Raw genomic sequence first — 19667 nt, 5'->3', positions numbered from 1 at the left:
GCCAAGTTCGCCTTTCAATATGGCAGAACCAAGCGTTTCTCCACCGACACTTCCTGATGCGGTCGTTGATCGTCTTCGACGACTCAGTGGACAATACATCACCGCCGAGCGTCTGATGAAGGATCACCGCAACTTGGAGGTGCTTGAGACTGTCTTCGTTACTTTAGAACAGCTTTTTATTGATGCGGTTGAGGCCTACAAGGCGCATCCCGAGCTTGCCGATGATCTTGAAAGCGTAAAGAAAAACAAAACTGAATTTGACGACCGAGTTGCCTCCTGGGTTTGTGAGGCAAACTCGCAATCTTGTCGTGATTTATCTGGGCATGCAACCAGCCCAGGTGGAAGCGGTGACGGTAGTCTGAAGGACAACAACTCGTCCTGCGGACGAAGTATGCGCTCTGGTTCTTCGACAAGCAGTAGAACACGGGTTAAAGTAACAACACAGCTCGCGCGTCTTGCTGTTCAACAGACCGCTCAAAGACAGAAGCTGGCGCGACAGCAAGCCGAAGAAGAACAGAAGTTGGCGCGACAGCAAGCCGAAGAAGAACAGCGCCGAAGGGATGACTTGGAAATGCTGGAGCTACAACATCGACTGCAGGCCGCCGAGGTGGAAGAGAAGGTTTGGGACGAGATGTCGGGAAACACGGAGTACGTGACGGTGAGAGGTTCTGGGGGATCATCCATATCCTCCAGAGAGCAGCCGCTGCAGGATCAGCGTCGTGTCCTGTTTACGTCACCTCCCGTCACGTCGCAGCGAAGCCCTTCGGATCGGCGGTATGTGGTTGACTATGTAGCCCCGGCTGTGTCCTTGTCACATTCTATGCCTGTAAATAAACCCTCATGTGAAGGACAAGGTTCTTCTGACCTAACAAACCCGAATGTAAATGCTCCTTCCGCATTTGCTAAGCCAACAAGTGCACATGGTAGTGAAATCGTATCGCTTGTTAAGCACATTAACAGGCCCAAGCCTGAAGTAATTGTATTTAACGGCAATCCAATGGACTATTGGCGGTTCGTTCGCAATTTTGATTCTCGTATCGATGACAATGTCGATGACGATGGAGCCAAATTGTCGTACTTGATCCAGCATTGTGAAGGCAAAGCCCGTAAACTGATTGAGCACTGCTATAGACTGAAGGAAAACGGTTACCGACAAGCGAGAGAGTTGCTATTTCAACAGTATGGCAAGTCCCATATAATTGCTCATGCCTGTGTAAGGTGCGTTGTGAACGGTCAAGAGTTACGACCAAATGACGCTGCTGGTTTAAGCGAATTGGCGCAGTCGCTGCGCGATTGTTTACTTACACTTTCAGACATTGACGAGCATTCCGAGATGAATAACTACCCTACGCTGATTGCGGTGGCAAATCGTTTACCATTCAAGATGCAGGAGAGCTGGAAACGGCATGTTGAGAAAATAGTCAGGACGACCGGCCGTGAACCCCAATTCGAACACCTGGTCGAATTCGTGGAAACGGAGGACCGGATTGCCAATTCGTTGTTCAGTCGCATGCTGGACGAGCATCGCAACGAAACCAAGAAAGCAAAAGGTAAAGGTAGTCATGTAAAGGCCTCTAGTCACGTTGTTGTAAAGGAAGAAGAGTCTAAGCCCAAGGCTCGTGCTGGACCTTCCCACGTTCCAGCAGTCCCTCTGTGTCCGTGCTGTTCGGGAAGGCACGGCCTTGTAAAGTGCGAGGAATTTAAATCCCGGTCGTACTGTGATCGTTTGCGCGTTACCCGACGCCGCAGACTGTGTGACAACTGTTTTCGATTTGGACATTTTGCTACAAGGTGCAACAGCCCCAAGGCGTGCACAGTGAAGGACTGCAACGAAGCTCATCACACATTGTTGCATCCACCGGAGAAGAGAGAAGACGAATCCTCCCCTGTTATGGGAACCGCCCCGGAACGGACTGTCTGTTCGGTTGTGTCGGCAAGTGAAAGGGACTGTCATGCTTCTTCTGGTCGCCAGAATGTCAATCTGATGATGGTTGCCGTCAAGGTCAGTGCCAACGGAAGGTGCGTAAACACGTACGCTCTTCTGGATACTGGTTCTGGTGTCACTTTGTGTGACAGGAAGTTAACTGAAAGGCTTGGGCTGAAAGGTGAACCGAGCAACGTGACGCTGAAAACGGTCAACGGAGACAGTCGCAGGCGCGAAGGCAAGATGGTCGGCTTGACCGTTGCTTCGCTTGATGGTGCTGCAACTGTGGAACTCCCGGAAGTGTTTGCCGTTGATTGTTTGCCCATTTCCGCCAACAAGTTTCCGACAAAGATAGAATTGAACGGACTGCCTCATATCAAGGATTTGTCATTCCCGCGTGTTGACTGCAGTGAAGCTTTGCTGCTGATTGGTTTGGATGTGCCAGATGCCTTTCTCGTACAAGAGGTACGGAAGGGAAAACCGAAGCAGCCTATTGCATTTAAGGTTCCACTTGGATGGGCCTTAGCGGGACCTGTCTGCAAGAAATCAAACGATTGGTTTGCAGTAAACTTTACCCAAGTTGCCGATGATTCGCTACAGGATAAGCTGGAGCGAATGTGGAAGACCGACTTTCAGGATACCAACTGCACAGAGATGCCTATGTCCCGTGAAGACCGGTATGTTTTAGATAAAATGAAGAACGGTGTGAAATTCCAGCAGGGACATTATGAGTTGCCGTTGCCGTGGCGTCCGAATGCGCACCCGCTGCGCAACAACAGGGACATGGCACTAAACCGTCTGAGATCTTTGGAACGCCGCCTGATGCGTGATGAATTTCTGCGGGACGTTTACACCAAGACGGTCCAGGGTTACATAGCTAAAGGCTATGCAGAGGAGATTCCTAATGAGAAACAGACCAAAGATGTTGCGTGGTATCTGCCACATCATCCTGTCACAAATCCGCACAAGCCAGGAAAGGTGCGGGTGGTTTTCGACTGCGCCGCCAAGTATCGCGGGCAGTCGCTGAATGAAGCTCTACTTCAGGGCCCGGACCTGACCAACTCGTTGGTTGGTGTCCTTTCAAGATTTCGGATGGGACATGTGGCTCTCGTGGCCGACGTGGAAGCCATGTTTCATCAGATACGTGTACAACCGACTGATTGCGATGCACTTCGATTCCTGTGGTGGCCCGGTGGCGATATGTCGAAGAAGCCCACGGCACACCGGATGCTGGTTCACCTGTTCGGGGCAGCTTCCTCCCCCTCATGTGCGAGCTTTTGCCTGAAGCAGGCTGCTGATGATTTGCGAAACGAGTTTCCAAGTGAGGTCGTCGAGACCATAAAGAAGAATTTCTACGTCGACGACTGTCTGAAGTCTGTATCAACTGAAGCAGACGCTATAAATCTTGTCCAGAGTATTTGCACACTTCTTAAGAGGAAGGGATTTCGTTTAACCAAGTGGGTTAGCAACAGCGAGCGAGTTCTCGCGTCCATTGATGAAGAGGAACGAGCAAAATCGGTGAAAGAGCTGAGTCTGGATGGATCGTCGTGCGAGAGAGTTCTCGGAGTTCGGTGGAACATTTGCTCAGACGAGTTCGGATTCTGCGTTGACGTAAAGCAGCCGAAGTCCTTTACCAGAAGAGTCATCCTGTCAGTGATGAGTTCGTTGTATGATCCTCTTGGTTTTGCAGCGCCCGTGATCGTGGTGGCAAAGACGATGCTAAGAGACCTCTGCAGGAAACAACTTGGTTGGGACGACGTGCTTTCCGATGAGGATTCCGAAACGTGGAGGAAATGGTTGCAGCAACTACCGCGGTTAAAAGACGTCGTTCTACCTAGATGCGTGAAGCCAAGCAGTTTCGGTAAGGTGCGAAAAAAGGAATTGCACCATTTCGCAGATGCGTCATCTACAGCTTATGGTGCGGTGACATACCTGAGGCTGGTAGATGAGCGAGGACGCATTCACTGTTCGTTTCTGATGGGCAAAGCACGTGTTGCCCCACTGAAGACGTGTTCGATTCCCCGCCTGGAGTTGACGGCCGCCGTTGTTTCAGTCAAGTTGGATCAACTTGCGAGGAAGGAATTGGATCTGGTCGGATGCCAATCTGTGTTCTGGACAGACTCGACTGCCGTTCTCCAAAGCATTCGCAACTGCAACAAGCGCTTTCCGGTGTTCGTAGCAAACCGCTTAGCCAAAATTGAAGACGCATCTCATCCAAATCAGTGGAGGCATGTAAGCACAAAGGTAAACCCTGCTGATGAAGCGTCACGTGGACTTGGTGTGAACAAATTTCTAAGATCTAGCCGATGGCTCAGTGGACCCCAGTTTCTTTGGGAAAGAGAAGATACATGGCCCTCTTCCCCCGACCTGTCCAACGTGCCGATCGAGTTTCTTCAAGCAAAGAAGGAAGCTCAAACTGTTTGTCTCGTCGCCAACGAGTCTCCCACTGATCGACTTATCGCCAAGTACTCGTCCTGGAATCGGCTAAAAAGGGCTGTCGGATGGATGCTCCGATACAAGTCAATGTTGCTAGCCAATAGGTTTCCGTCGAAGTACAGGGTACCGACTGGTCAATTGACTGTCGTCGAACTCAAAGCTGCTGAGCTTGGGATCGTGAAGTACGTGCAGGGGCGCAGTTTCCCAGACGTCATTGCTGCAGTGTCAAAGGCAAAGGACGGAACTGTTTGTTTGCCAAAGAAGAAGAGAGCTTTGGGAAAGCTCAACCCAATTCTTGTTGATGGAATTCTAAGGGTTGGCGGAAGGCTGGAGCGTGCATTGATCGACTTCGATGTGAAGCATCCGATCATCCTTCCGTACGACCATCGGGTTACAGACCTGGTGATTATGCAGCGGCATGATGAGGTTGGTCATGCTGGAATGGGACACACCTGGTCGTCCCTTAGACAACGCTACTGGATTGTCAAAGGAGGTGTGGCGGTTCGACGCGTGCTGGGCAAGTGTCTCTCTTGCCGACGACGAAACGGTTCCTTGGGGAAGCAGATGATGGCAGACCTTCCTGCTGCGAGGCTGCAGGCCAACAAGCCACCATTTTCAGTGGTGGGTGTCGACTACTTCGGACCCTTCCTTGTGAAGCAAGGGCGAAGTGAGGTAAAGAGGTACGGTTGCATCTTTACTTGTTTCTCCACCAGGGCCGCACACATCGAGATAGCCCATTCATTGTCGACTGACTCCTTTATTGGAGCCCTTCGACGGTTCATCGGTCGTCGTGGCCGTCCAAACCAGATCTTCAGCGACAACGGCACGAATTTCGTCGGAGCCGAGCGTATCCTGCGCGAAGAACTGAAGAAGTGGAACCAACAGCAGATTCACGAATATCTGCAACAACGCGAAATTGTATGGAATTTTAATCCCCCCACTGCCAGCCACATGGGTGGGGTATGGGAGCGCATGATACGCTCTGTGCGCAAAATTCTCAGCGCCCTGCTCTCGGAGCAGACGTTGTCTGATGAGCGGTTGTGCACTCTGATGGTAGAGGTCGAGGCAATTCTGAACTCCCGCCCCTTGGTCCCAGTGACGTTCGATCCGAAGGATGAGGAGCCCCTTACTCCCAATCATTTACTGCTGCAGCGTGCAGCGCCGAATATGCCCCCAGGACTGTTCACAGGGAAGGACTGTTACCATCGAAACCGGTGGCGTCAGGTACAATACATGGCCGATCAGTTTTGGAAGCGATGGTCTCGCGAGTACCTGCCTACGCTCATGCCCAGATCGAAGTGGGCAAGTGGACATTCGAATTTTATGGTCAATGACGTGGTTCTTGTGGCGGATGACAACCAGCCCCGGAGCAAGTGGCTCATGGGTCGAGTGATTGAGGTACTTCCTGATCGGAAAGGAGTTGTGCGTCAGGTGATCGTCAAGACTCACACTGGTGCGTTAAGACGCCCAATCGCAAAATTGTGCTTATTGTGCCGCGACGACGCGATGCGTGATTAGTTGCAGGTGAACGGTGTTCGCAATTATTGCCCGATGTTTGTGTGTTGTGTTGTATATAAGTTTGCAATTGCTGCCGATGCTGGTTTGTTTTGTGTTGAATGTACTCCTTTTGGATTCGTACATTGTGGGGGGGTATGTTACATCTTATTTGCCAGCAATTGCCTGATTTCTATTTATGTGCCTTTTTTCTTTTCACTGCTATAATTGTTGCAGTCTATTGCAGTTTGTGACGTAACAGTTAACGGGTAGTTTTGTTGAAATGAAAACGTGGTTAACTCCTTTTCGTGTTTGGCTTCCGTGGAGCACGGTTCTATGTCGCAAAGGGCTTAATGATAGAGTGTTCGTGCCATTTAATTCAAGTGGTGTCTGTGGTTTGCTGTCACAACAATTGGTAAGCATTGTGTGTAACGTCGTTTCGGGAATTTGTAACTATAGGCTACATTGCTTCTTTGTTTAGGCGTGACACTGAACCAACAATTTATTCGTTTGCATGCCGGTTCCGAAAACAGTTGGTGAGCCTATATTGTATTTGTTCATTTGAAGTGCATTTGTTGACGTGATGCATTTTGTGTAGAAACCGTCTTCTTTGACCGAATAAAAAACTCCGAGTATATTCGGAGGAAGTTCAGGAGGCGCGTTTTAACCTTTCCCTCGTGTTACGTTCCGCTCCACGAACCGGGGAGCATCTAACGGGCGTTACAGGTATGTTTAATGGGCTTATGGCCTTACTGTTCCAAATTATACTGTATTGGGTAAAATTATGAGGGGGATTGATGGTGGCGATCGCCTGGGTTTTGGTGGGATTAACGGTTAAGCCTGATACACTGGAAAAATTTGTGACGAGGTCGAGGGCAAGTAAGAGGGAGTCGCGGCCGGTCACCGCTAGGGTGACATCGTCCGCGTAGGCGACCGCTTTGGGAACGTTGCGGCATGGTGAAGGGTGGTTTTGAAGGGCAGCAAGAAGCGGGTCGACAGCAATCAGGAAGAGGGTCAGGCTAAGGGGGTCACCTTGCCTAACACCTCTCCTGATCGGGAAACCCGTTGTGGCAAACCCGTTGAGGAGGGCTTGTGATGAGGATGAAGAATAGAGTGAAGATAAAAAATCAGTAAAAAGCGGGGGAAAGCGTTTTAGTTTTAATTGCAAGAGGAGCCAGTCATGAGAGATGGAATCGAAAGCTTTTCGGAAGTCAAGAGAGATAAAAAAGGAGTCCGAATTACGTTTTTTAGCTGAATAGTGAAGGTCGCGGAGGAGAGTAGTTGCATGAGAAGATGTAAAACCAGGTTGGGCAAACTGATTAGGGGAAATTAATTGTGAAATAAAAGGGGTAATACGTAAATTAAGTGTTTTAGTCAGAATTTTATAATCTAAATTAAGAAGGGATATGGGGCGATAGTTTGATAATAAAGAAGGGTCAGATTTTTTAAAAATAAGAGTAATGTGGCCTGCGGTAAAATTAGGAGGGGTATAAGCGTTAAGAAAAGAAAAATTAAGGGCTGATGTGAGGTCGGCCCCGATCAGGTCCCAGAACAGTTTGTAAAACTATGAACTGAGACCGTCGGGGCCGGGGGTTTTACCGTAGGGAAAAAGAAAAACAGATTTTTTAATTTCTGAAACTGAAAAGGGGGTAGATAAATTTTCTAAAAAAGAATCAGGAATAAACTTAGGAGGTTGTTTAAGAAAAATGTTCGTGGGGGCTGGTAACTCAAGATTTTGATTAGAATATAACAACTTAAAAAAATCAAAAGTATGTGAAAGCATTTCTTTGGGGGTAGTTAAAGGAAGGCCAAAAGAATCTTGTAACTCAAAAATAGGGGGATTAAATTTTAAGGGAAGAAGTTTTGCGTAAAGGGCTTTGTCAATGATGGGTTTAAAATAAGGGTCTGAAGATAAGGATTTAAGTAAATTAGAACGGGCAGCTTCCAAATGAAAATTAAGTAAGGATTTTTTAACGGAATAAAAGGAATTAAAATGTTCTTTCAACGTAGAAAAATTAAGAGTAGTTCTGATAGTGTCAAGGGATTGTTGGAGGGAAGAAACATAATCACGTGATTCTTTAACTAAACGTTTCGAATGGGAAATTATAAGGGATTTAATTTTAACTTTAAGGGACAACCAAAAATCAAGGGGGTTGTTAAACATAGGAGCTAGTGAAGACCAAATAACATAATGACGGTTTAAATCATAAACAAAAAAGGGGTCGTAAAAGGTTTTGACATTATTTTTCCATGGGCCTCTGCCCCTTGGTGGAGCAGAGACCAAATTAAGAGTAAGAATAACAAAATCATGATCGGAATAGGGGCAGGTAATAAAAGAATGATTTTTAGGCGTTAAATTAGGAGTAACATAAATGCGATCCAAACGGGATTGAAAATTAAAGGAACGACGGGAAAATTGAACTAAATCGGGGTGGAGTAGACGAAAAGAGTCTTGTAACTTAAAAAAGGTTAGTTAATTGTGCTAGATTTGTGCTGGGGGGAGAGGTTTTGATAGGGGGAAATTTATCTAAGGAAGGGTTTTCAACACAATTAAAATCTCCAGCCAAAATTATAGGGTGCGGTGATGTAACATAGGAATACAGTGAATTAAAAAATAAATTATTACTAACCGGGTTTCCAGAGGGGGCGTAGATGTTGACAATATGGAGGGTGTGGGTGCGGGTTGAGATGTCGACCGCGATAATACGGCCGGCAGAGTCAGAAACAGATTTTAGAATTTGGAGGTTCGGAGAATTGAGAAGAACTGCGACACCCCCGTTGGCGTAGCCATCGTAGGGTGCCGAGTTTAAGAGGGCAGGGCCGGAAGTCCATTCGGACTTCCAGAGGGATTCGGTTTGAGGTGAAGAGTGAGTCTCCTGGAGGAGATAAATGTCAAAAGCTAAAGAGGAAAGATGGCGGAACAAGGCCTGCCTTTTGGTGGCCAGGCCCATGCCATTTACGTTTAAGGTACAAATTTTTAAAAATGACGTCATTATGTATGGTTAACTTAGTAAAGGGTGTAAACACAAATAAACAAAACACAACAAAACATACTAACAATTCCATTATTATTAAAGTTTCCAAAGCCGTCGCTCAGCCATAGAACGGCTGTCCTGTGGCAGACTAACTTCACTTCGCCATGGAAACGGCAAATAGAAATGTCCATCGGTATGTTTAACCGAGTCCTTCATCATGTTGAGCACTTTCCTATCCTCAACTGACGTTGGGAATGGAATGTCATCAGGCTCTTGCTGGAATTCCTCTCTCCATGATTCACATTTAAGGAAGTTAACTGAAATATTATCAACGGCAGGATAACAGATTGACGGGCCGACGAGAGACCACCCCAGCGGTGTTCTCGCAGCAAATGGTTGTTTGCGGTCTCCTGTTCTCATCTCCAATACTCTATGGGCATACGGAACGTCAGTGCCAATAAGTAGTAGCACCTCACCATTACACAACTGAGGAAATTCCAATCCCTGTAGGTGTGGAAGTCCATTCAGTTACGTATTTCTCGGGGTTGGATTAGGCTCGACTGGAATAGAGTCAATAGACAAGGCATTGTCCACACTGATTTCTTCATCTTCACTTAACGACAAAACGCGAAAATTTGCGCTGATTCCGCTGTAATTTGCGGGCCTTCTCCCGACGCTGGACATGGTAACTTGTCTCGGACTTCCGTCTATCGAAAGTAGATCTGCTAACCTTTTGTCGTAAAAACTTGTATCGGATCCCTGGTCGAGGAACGCGTACGTCTTGACCTCTCGACCATTGGCTCGAATTTTCACCGGAATAACCGAAAAGTACGCTGAATGGCCATTCTTTATCACATTGCACCTGGCTGTAGAATTGTTAGTCTGGCTCCTGGGGGGTTCGCTGCGCGGAATTCTATCATAATTTTCCGACGCAGGCACGTATGTCCTCGAACGTACAGGATTTGGCATATCTTCGTGCAGCAATGTGTGGTGCGCGAGGGTGCAGCCCCGAACAGCACATGCACTTGGCCTTGTGCAAAACTTCGACGTGTGTCGATAACCAAAACAGTTATAGCACATAAATTTATCCCTTAGGAACTCTCTTCTTTGAACCTTGGATTTTTTACCAAACGCCTCACATCTTTCCAATACGTGATTACGTTTGCAGCATGGACAGCTCAATATTGGGGCAGGCGACGAACTTGGATTTGTTGTCACAGTGGCGCAGGTAACATTTCTTCCACTGGGTTTACCAGCACGTTTCTTTTCTTCAATTTTCCGGGACACACACAACTGGCCAGGTAAAGTGTTCACTACGGCAGATTCTTCTTCGACAAATTCAACAAGATCTGCGAAATCTGCCTCCCTGCCAGTTTTTCTTACAATCTGCGCAACTCGGCGGCGCCAAAGCCTTTGCGACTCATATGGCAGCTTGTTCGCCAAAGCCACCAAACGATCTATAGTGTTTAAGTCAGCAAAATTTCCAAGTTGGCGGAGTACCAACAAGCATTTTTTCATAGTCTGTGCATAGGCGCGTATACCGGCTGCATCATCAGGTTTTAAGTTAGGGCCATTAGTCAACTCCTCTACGAAAGCTCTAGCGACTATATAAGGCTTACCGAAGTTCTCGTAGAGAATGTTTCTTGCCTCTGGATAGCCTTCCTTTGTCTCCAGGACAGAACAGTGTTCAATCAGAGACCTTGCCTTTCCTTTGCATTGATTGACAAGCAATGTTAGGCGCATATCGTCACTTCGAGTCTTGCATTCGAGATTCGATTCAAAGTAACGTACAAACATCCAATAATCCGTAGGTTTTCCCGAGAACGTCATGTGGTCGGGCTTCGGCATACTCATGCCTTCTCCAACTGCCTTTACGATGCACGGTAATACAGCTGGGCTCTCTTTCATTTCCAAGTCCGATTGTGTATTTAATACAGGAGCACGTACAAGAGGACTAACGTTGTCACGTGATACTTCCCCATTTTGGATATGGGACGCACAATCTCGGTAGCATAAGGCGTCGTCGGAACTTCTTCGACAGCCAGCACCGAGGAAGTCAATTCAACTTCTGGGCTCTGACTATGGTTGGGCCCCTTGTCCGGCGATGTCAGATCATTGGGTTCTTCATTCAATATTCTAGCCCTTGCATCGGCAGCCTGGATATCGTATTTTGCCTTTAACTTCCGCCTTTCTGCTTCCAAAGCAACCTTTTCCAAATCCGCCTTTCGTTGCCCTTGAACTAGATCTTTTTCTTCCTCGACCTGTTTTAGACGAATCAATGCCAACTCTCGCTCCACCTTTGCCTCTGGACGACTTCTTTCTGTCGCAGATGAGCTCGCCACAGACGAACGTGAGCGGCTGGACCGTGAGGATCTGTGGCTTGAAGCCACAGTTGGTGCCCTATGCTGTGGGCGTAGCACAAGTTCGGGCAATGCATTTGGTAGTTCAAATGGCGTTAACTCCGCAATTCTGGTTTCGAACTCCTTCTTACATTGTTCGACGGACTTCAACTGGTCCTCGCATACAACGCGGTTCTCTGAGTCTTCGCAAGAGGCAATATACATTCCGTACATATTTTGCAATTGTGAGTAGCATTCGTTAATATGGAACTTAGCTACTTGCAGTAGGGAGTGGTCCTTATTTAAAATGCCTGTCTCAGCCACTGCATACCAACTGTTGAGCTTGTCGACATGGCGGTGTATCTCGTCATGGGACAGTATACTGTACGACTTGAGCGGCGAGAGGTCTCAACCGTGTAGGCTCCGGCGATTCAAGCGGAGATATAGTCTCATCCATTTCTTCACAGATCGTCAAAAAGTAGAACTTCTTGGAAACTTTGTTTCAGAAATACTCCGAAAACTTTAATGTAACGACAGAAATTGCGCGTCTGGCACCGCGCCGTCGTCACACCAAGAAGGAATGTCAATTCCCGAAAACGCGTGTATTTGCCACACGGACACAGGCACTTGACAACACGTACGAGGTACACGTACAAGAATAGGAACACGAGCACGGACACGAGCAAGAACACGGTTTTCTGTGAAGAAAACGTATACTAAGATTCCAGTTAAACAATGTTAATAAAAATACCCTTACCGGAGTTTTGAGCCAGATCACACGAAACATCAACAAACCAATCCGATTAATATTTCTTACAGCAACTTATTCAAATAGAATTAAGGCAACTCTAGCTTTAGTAAAATAAACTTGACATTAAATTCAGCACGCTACACGTGGTACCTAACAACTCAGTTTTACCAAGCATGGCAGAAGGAAAAAATACAAGGCAAAATTGATATTGTGTTGAAATTCAATTATATGTTTACTGTGTGACGCAGGGGTTGTGCATGAGTGATTTTCGATGTTACAAATATATTGCTTGCTTGTGCACTGCTTTTATAAGGGACTGACTATGAAACCACTTTAGTAGCACGAGCTTTCGCGAGATTGATCTCGCTTCTTCAGGTGCAGCAAATAACGTGTCAAATGAAATGCGGTTACAGCGCTAACAAGAAAGAAAAAAAGGAAAAACGCACGAAGAGGTGATCATTGTTGGTCACTTAGTGCCCGTGGCATCTTGGTGCGTGTAGTGACTCATAAAGCCCCAGTCTCTATTGAGACCGGGGTTGATAGAGTCAAACTTTTCGATGTGGCGTTGTTCCGCCGTCTCTCTCGCTAGTTCTTCTCTTGACCTTCTGCAGAACTATAACCCTCATGTCTTCAACACTGTGGTCAGGCTCGTTAAAATGAGCTCCTACCGGTTTCTCGTAGTTGTTGTGCCGAATATCGTTCTTGTGTCCGTTCATTCGTTGTCTTAGTGTTTGTCCGGTTTGTCCGATGTACAAAGCTCCTGGACAGCGAGCACACGTTAAGGCGTAAATGACGTTGGTTGACCAGCAGGAAAATGTTCCCTGTGGTGAGAAATTTTGCCCATGCTTAGTCATGAGCTGATTAGACCGGTGTATATGGTGGCATAATGCGCATCTCGCACCTCCACATGGGTATGTCCCAAAGTTCTTCTTGGTAGTAGTCCCCGTGTGGGTTAACAATGTTTTCAGGTTTGGTGGTTGGCGATAAGCGACAACCGGAAGCTGCAGGAACACTGCACGAAGTCTGCTATCACCATGCAAGATGGGCTGTAGATACGGAAACTAGACGATTTCCGAAAAGAAAGACTTTCAAGTACACGCAACACTAAAGGAGGTGATACTGGTACAATAAACTTATCTGCACATAAACTTAGCAGTGGCGAAACATCACTTCTCCGGAAGGGTCTTAGTTTTTGCCCAGCGTCAACGCTAGACAAAATTAAAGCATGCGCAGATTTAGAGGCGTTCTTTCGTCGCAAGCGCCTGACTGAATATTTTCATGCGAACTCCACAAGCACACAAGATGGCTATAGGAATGAGGCCCACTCCAAATCACACCACAGCGAATGGACACCTCCGAAAGGACGCAATCAAAACCTCGACCTCTACATAAGCTGTTTCCGGAATCGCGCAGAAGCGGAAATTCTTAACAAAGAAAGCAGACTTCACCACAACTTGTCACTAAAAGAATCAAAAGCAGTCCGGCAACTACGGAATTGCAAAAACCTTACAATTAAACCCGCGGACAAGGGTGGTGCCGTGGTTGTCATGGAAACAAAGGACTACATACAAGAGGCCCATCGGCAACTAAACAACACAACGTACTACAACAAACTTGATACTAACCCCACAGATAAATACAGGAAAGAACTTGTAAAACTGGTTAAATCGTTTGCAGAGCGTGTCCGGAAAGAGCTGGGCCCATCTCCAGGCTTTTTTTACATGTTATACCCAAGGTACACAAACAAGGTATCGAGATCATTTCAAGTAACCTCCCCCCCCCCGAATAAAAGAGGAAGGTGGAGGTTTTCTTTTTTTGTTTTTGTTTTCCGGGGGGGGGGGGGGGGGAAACCTTGATATTACGATAGGACCAGCTATTTACGTCTAGCTAAGTCTTATCCTCGCTTAGTCATCGTTTTGGTGCCAGCGACAACAACTGATTGTAAAACGTGTCTCAAATTTGTAACTTGTTGCACAACGGACATAAGAATATTGTCACATAATTTATTGGATATACTCGAAAAATTAAGTTTCGCCTGCATGGGCATCTTTGGCTGTAGTTACCAGTGATTTATTACGCATCCCATATTAAAATCCAATTTTAGTTTTTAATGTAGTCGGTTTTCGACAGTGATCCAGTGGTAGGAAATTTCTGTTGCGGATCGTGCGATCAATAAACCGCATGTTGTTACGCGTGTTCACGTTTTAACTGCATTGCGCATATGTTTCTTTAATCCACGCTTTTCATATATTGTTCACACGAAATAATTTGAACGATATATAATTATCGGGTGAAAGTCTCAAAAACGCCAATTGCCACGTCAGTTCAGATTCATCGACATACCACCGGAACAGTAAATGAATAACATTGGTTGACCGTCAGTCGATCGCTCTTTTCCGACCTACTTGTTTTATATTTCTTTTTGATTTAGGCCTATACATTTAAAATGGTTTGCTTTTCTGTTGCGTTGGCCTTTTCACCCGCGGGTGCTGTTGGTAAGTATAGTGGATCAGTGTAATAAGTCTCATGTGCCCTGACATTCTGTAGGATCGCATTCGAAACAATACCGCTTAAATACAGGCGACTTGAATTGATTCCTGGTCTGGTTTTATTCATTTCGGCCCAAGATATTCCAACATCTCGATCGTTTTGCTGGGAATATATGAACGACATCTCCAGGTTGGGAAGAGAAAGGTCACGCACATATTTTACGCACCGAATGCTCTGCTGACATTGTTTAATCTTAAATCTAACGTTGAGACTCGTTCTTACATGGTTCTGATTGTGGCAACCACAGCAAAGCATCACGTGAACCCCACTTGCAACTATAACATTGAAACCGTAAAATGTGTAAAGCTGTAATGATAAAAACAAACAAATCAAGCTCACATAATGAAAATACGGACAGTGTTAACCCGCAAGCAAGATAAAAGATTCTAATACAAGTTCTTTCAGTGAAAGAAGGGAGCAGAAATACATAATAGTTCTAGATAGCTTGATTTTACGCTAGGACCAGCTATTTAGGTCTAACAACGCTTATCTCAGCTTAGGTATCGTCTTGGTTCCAGCGACATAAACTGATTGTTTTAAATTTGTAACTTGCGGCACATCAGACATAATATTATTGTCGCCTCATTTATTGGATATACTCGAAATATTAAGTTTCGGTTTTCGATACTGATCCAAGGGTTAGGACACTTCTGTCGCAGATCTTGAGCTCAATAAACTGCATGTTGTTGCGCGTGTTCACGTTTCAACTGCATTGCATACATTTCTTTAATCCACGCTTTTCCTTGTTTCACACAAAATTAATTTGAACGATCTATTCAATAGCCACGTCAGTTCAGATTCATCGACTTTGGACAGTCCAATGCAACAAGCATTCTGTTGGCAACAAACTTAATGTATTTAAATTCAATTCATCGGGCTGTTGTTCCTACCAATAAGAGCCAAATGCATCGGTTAAAAACTCCTGTGAACCAAGACAAAATGCTTCCTTTAAGTAAAGTGTTTCCTTGTAAACGTTTTGTTGATTTAGGTATACATAGCACCACTTAACTTGGTCGTTGTCGTCGTTTTTACTGCGTTAGTTTAAAAGAAAACACTTTTTTGAATTGATGGCTACGATATGTCATTGTAATGTTTTGAAACTTAGAAGACAAACTACATTGAAATAATTTTATACGAAAACAGTGCAAAAAAACATTTTAAACTCATAAAGGTTGTAGGTAACTGAATAAAACTCAACCGTGATTTATTTCCAGATCAACCTGCCAAAGATTGTTCCCAAACATTACAATATCGTAGCCATCAATGTAAAAAAAATGTTTTCTTTTGAACTAACGCCGTGAAACGACATAAACAATCGAGTTGTTTTTTCGAACGGTCGATTCGTTTGACTTAAGTCTGGTTTATCACGTCTGATTTTGTGGTGTTTTTAAGTAATAGAATAATAATCACATTTGTAAGTTTTTTAGAGAACACCTAAGAAAATCAAATACATTAGGTAAATATGAACGGCAAGTTTATGCCAAAGTGTCGGTTGTGGTTTGGGACAAGGGTAACTTTATCACACACGTAATTGAATTTACATCAATCACATGCTTTGGTTTGGAAAATATCATGAAAAATATTTTCAAAATAAGTAAATAATCTGTTGTACCCCCCAATGGACTGAGGAAAGAAAAGGCTCCTTTCTGTATTTCCTCCTTCACAGACAAATATCGACCCTCTCAATTCGAAATTACTGGATACCCATAAGATAAACGACACCAATACCAGTTATTTTAGTTAGACGAAGGTAGAAATAAAATATAGAGCAATGGAAACGGTTAAAAGTCTGCATCTAGCGTAAATTTCAAGTCTTCCGCTTGTGCCATCACTCCAGCTTTCTGATATTCGCCGACGCGCTTTTCGAAGAAGTTGGTTTTTTCCTCGAGTGAGATCAACTTCATGAAATCGAACGGGTTTTCGGATTTGAAAACCTAAAAACGTTCGGTAATTTTCATATATTGCATCACAAATTCGCATAAATGAAATTTCTTAAGACACATTAGTAAAAACATGTCAAATACAATTTTAAGTACTTTCAGACAGTCCAATTCAACAAGCAGTATGTCTGCAACTCTATGTATTGTTTCATTAGGTTGTTGTTCATGCCAATAAGTGCAACAGGCAAAGCTTCGGTCAAAAACTCCTCTAAACCAAACTGAAGCGTTAGAATACGGTGTTGTGTGTTTGTTCGCCTTTCACAAACTACGTTATTTGAGTGATGTTTGGCCCAAGTAATATAAAATAACAGCAATTTACAAAACTATTCTGATGCATGCTTTTCCCCCGAATAAATTTATTCGCATCAATTATGTCCATTACACTTTGGTGCGGATTTTGGATTCTGGAAGCGTTTTTTTTTTGTATGAGTGACACGTTTTAAATTATTGAAAAGGTGGAAAAAACGAAATTTCTTAGAAACATGATAATATGAACACAGAAATAAGGGCAATACCGCATCACTGGACATGGAGCATTTTCGACCACCATATATCCCCTCGACATGGTATCCTTCACAATTTATACAAACCTCATCACGGCTGATGAGTTCATTGGAAAAGGTAAGACCAGGCATGAGGCCTCTTTTTTTTATCCAGAATGTTGCAGCAAATGAACCACTGAAGAAAATGCCTTCCACCGCAGCGAATGCAATCACTCGCTCTGCACAGGTTGACTGTTGCTAATTCATTAATTTGCGGGCCCCCTCAGCCTTCTTGCGAACACATGGCATAGTTTCGATCGCGTTGAACAGGTACTCCCTGCAAACAAATGTGGTTAAACAAAATGTAATTTTCAGATAAAAGGTTGACGATTGATGTTAGGCTTACAAAACTATGGTGTTGCATAACATGTCTATATAACAAAATGCCTGTTAGGAATTCACAAAACAGGGCAACATTTATTGCAAAAATTATCATGTTGTTAATGTGAACATAAGTATTGATTAAAAGAGAGCACATCTCGGAATGAATATTCTCAATTGCAATTTAGAGCCATAGAAAAATCTGGCTTCAGTCAGTTGTATTTCTTGAGCGAAACGTTCGACCTAATTGTAACAATTCATTTTACCAAACCAAAAAAGCTTGTTGAATGTTTGTTGTAGGAATTTGAGTAACTTACGAGATTCTCATTCCCGTCGGAAGCGGCAAAGAATGCAAGAACATGGGTGATAAATTTTCTTTCATTGGGTTTTAAACCTTTCCAGTGCACAATGTCTTTCGACAAATCCACCTTCCGAATAAAGGACATTATTGTATAGGAGACTACCAAGTTTGGTTCTGCGAGAAAACTGGTGGTAAGTGCAAGATGTTGCCAAAAGTAAATACACCCTTTTACAGACTCAATTTAACATAAGAATCTTGCTGCAAGCAAGCCAGGGTAATGCACCTCTTCTACTGTCCAAAAAGGAGCCTCTGCTTTCTTGTACATTCTCTATATGTCATGATATTAAATCGGAAAGATGACAAATCGTCGTGGGTTGTCACGAAGCAATGGCTCAATATCCCGGTCACTCTACAAAACAACAAACAATGTCTAAATTGTAGGTATGTCCGTTTAGTTTTTATTGCATGAGATTTACAATAACAAAAACTGAAGTAGCAAGTTAAAGAGTAAACCAACTTACCGTTTCTTGGTTCAATTCGTTGATTTTGTTGACTTGAACTTCGCAGTAAATATTTGAGTTGCATGCCATCATTTTGCTCTTCATCACGCTATGCAGCTACCCTCTACTTGCTTGCTGCGAGCTTATCTTTTCAATTACCCTTTTTTTCGCTGGTGGTTGTTCTTTTGTTGTATTATTACAAGGCGGCATATAACGCTTTCCCTACTCTCTTTTTCACTGGTTCTTTTACGAAGCTGATAGTCCAGCTCGAAACGCATTGTGCGGTGCTTCGGGAGACCAAAAAACATAAATACAACAGCGCGTGCTTTCACTATAACCCCATAAACCAAACAACAGTCTGACAAGCTGCGTGAAAATCTCCCAGCCGGATCGAAGAAAACAAGTGCCCATCCCCGCTCCGGGTTAGACAGAAAAGAACAACTAACAATTTTCCCACAGCGCCGCATCAAGACTAACACAGCGTGTGCCCTGACTTCTATCGTTAAACAATACGCAGCGTGCACTCTTCGTTGAACGTCCATTTATAATATCAAGTTTGGTTTGCATGTCGCTGTGATGCTAATTAGAACGCAAGCACCCAAAGCTAATTACAACGCATCCACCTACCCTATTTTTCGCTTGCGAGCTTTCTTTTTCAACTACCCTCTTTTCGCTGGGGAACTTTCTTTTCATTATTTAAAAAATAATATCCCACATTTTTTACCAGTCAAACGCTTTTTAATGGGAACAAACCTATAACAGCGATACGCCGCTCTGAAGTAGCAGCTCGGACTTTATCCCCGATCTCCCGTAAACCAATGACCGGTTTCAAACGCATTCTGTGGTGCTGCGGATGGAAATAAACCAATCAGAAGCCTGAAAAGGTGCACAAAATGCTCCCAGTCGAGTCAAAAAAGCCAACACCCGTGCCCACACCCGCTCCAGATTAGAGAAAAGAGAACAATTAACAATTCTCCCTTACATAGCATCGTTCTGCACTGTGTCGAAATTAGCAAAGCAATCGGCCAAAGGTATCAGCACGTCATACTCTTTTCATTATTTAAACAAAATAAAATCGCACATTTTTTACCAGTCAAACACTTTTTAATGCGAACAAACCTATATCAGCAATATGCCGCACGGAAGCAGAAGCCCGGACTTTATATCTGATCTCCCGTAAACCGATGGCCCGGTTCCAAACGCATTGTGCGGTGCTTCGAATGGAAATAAACTAATCAAAAGCCCGAAAAGGCGCAAAAAATGCTCCCAGCCGAGTCGAAAAAGCCAAGCACCCCGCTCCAGAATAGAGAAAAGAGAACAATTAACAATTCTCCCTTTCATAGCATCGTTCTGCACTGTGTCAAGATTAGCAAAGCAATCGGCCAAAGGCAACAGCGCGTCATGCTCGGTGTAACTGAGACATAAATATCATCCTTGTAAAGTGATTGTAATTTTTTGGTATGTTATCGTTTTAATCAGAGTCGGCTTTAACTTTCATCGTTATAAACTGATCGTCCAGCTGAAATTCACAGTCTGGAATTCACTTGGACGTCGATCACTCTGATGTTTACGACCGGTCCCCCAATCACATTCC

The 19667-nt window shown here is 44.5% G+C and overlaps 2 protein-coding genes and 1 pseudogene across 2 annotated transcripts; 2 read left to right on the top strand and 1 right to left on the bottom strand.

Annotated features, from left to right (window-relative positions):
• The first annotated feature begins 19 nt into the window (after positions 1-19).
• On the top strand, positions 20-4374 carry LOC145898087 (uncharacterized). The gene is made up of 2 exons (XM_082986526.1): positions 20-4168; positions 4228-4374. The coding sequence occupies exons 1-2, from the start codon at positions 20-22 to the stop codon at positions 4372-4374; spliced, it is 4296 nt and encodes a 1431-aa protein (XP_082842652.1).
• A 73-nt stretch (positions 4375-4447) lies between these two features.
• LOC145898086 (uncharacterized) lies at positions 4448-5878 on the top strand. The gene has a single exon (XM_082986525.1). It carries the CDS (start codon positions 4448-4450, stop codon positions 5876-5878), a length of 1431 nt encoding a protein of 476 aa, XP_082842651.1.
• Positions 5879-16250: 10372 nt separating this feature from the next.
• Positions 16251-18178, bottom strand: LOC145898085 (ribonucleoside-diphosphate reductase subunit M2-like; annotated as a pseudogene).
• Positions 18179-19667: the final 1489 nt, after the last annotated feature.

This window comes from Ascidia mentula, chromosome 4 (assembly GCF_947561715.1).
Source record: "Ascidia mentula chromosome 4, kaAscMent1.1, whole genome shotgun sequence".
NCBI lineage: Eukaryota > Metazoa > Chordata > Ascidiacea > Phlebobranchia > Ascidiidae > Ascidia > Ascidia mentula.
The sequence above is the reverse complement of the archived record's forward strand: the minus strand, read 5'-3'. Positions and strand labels throughout refer to the sequence as shown.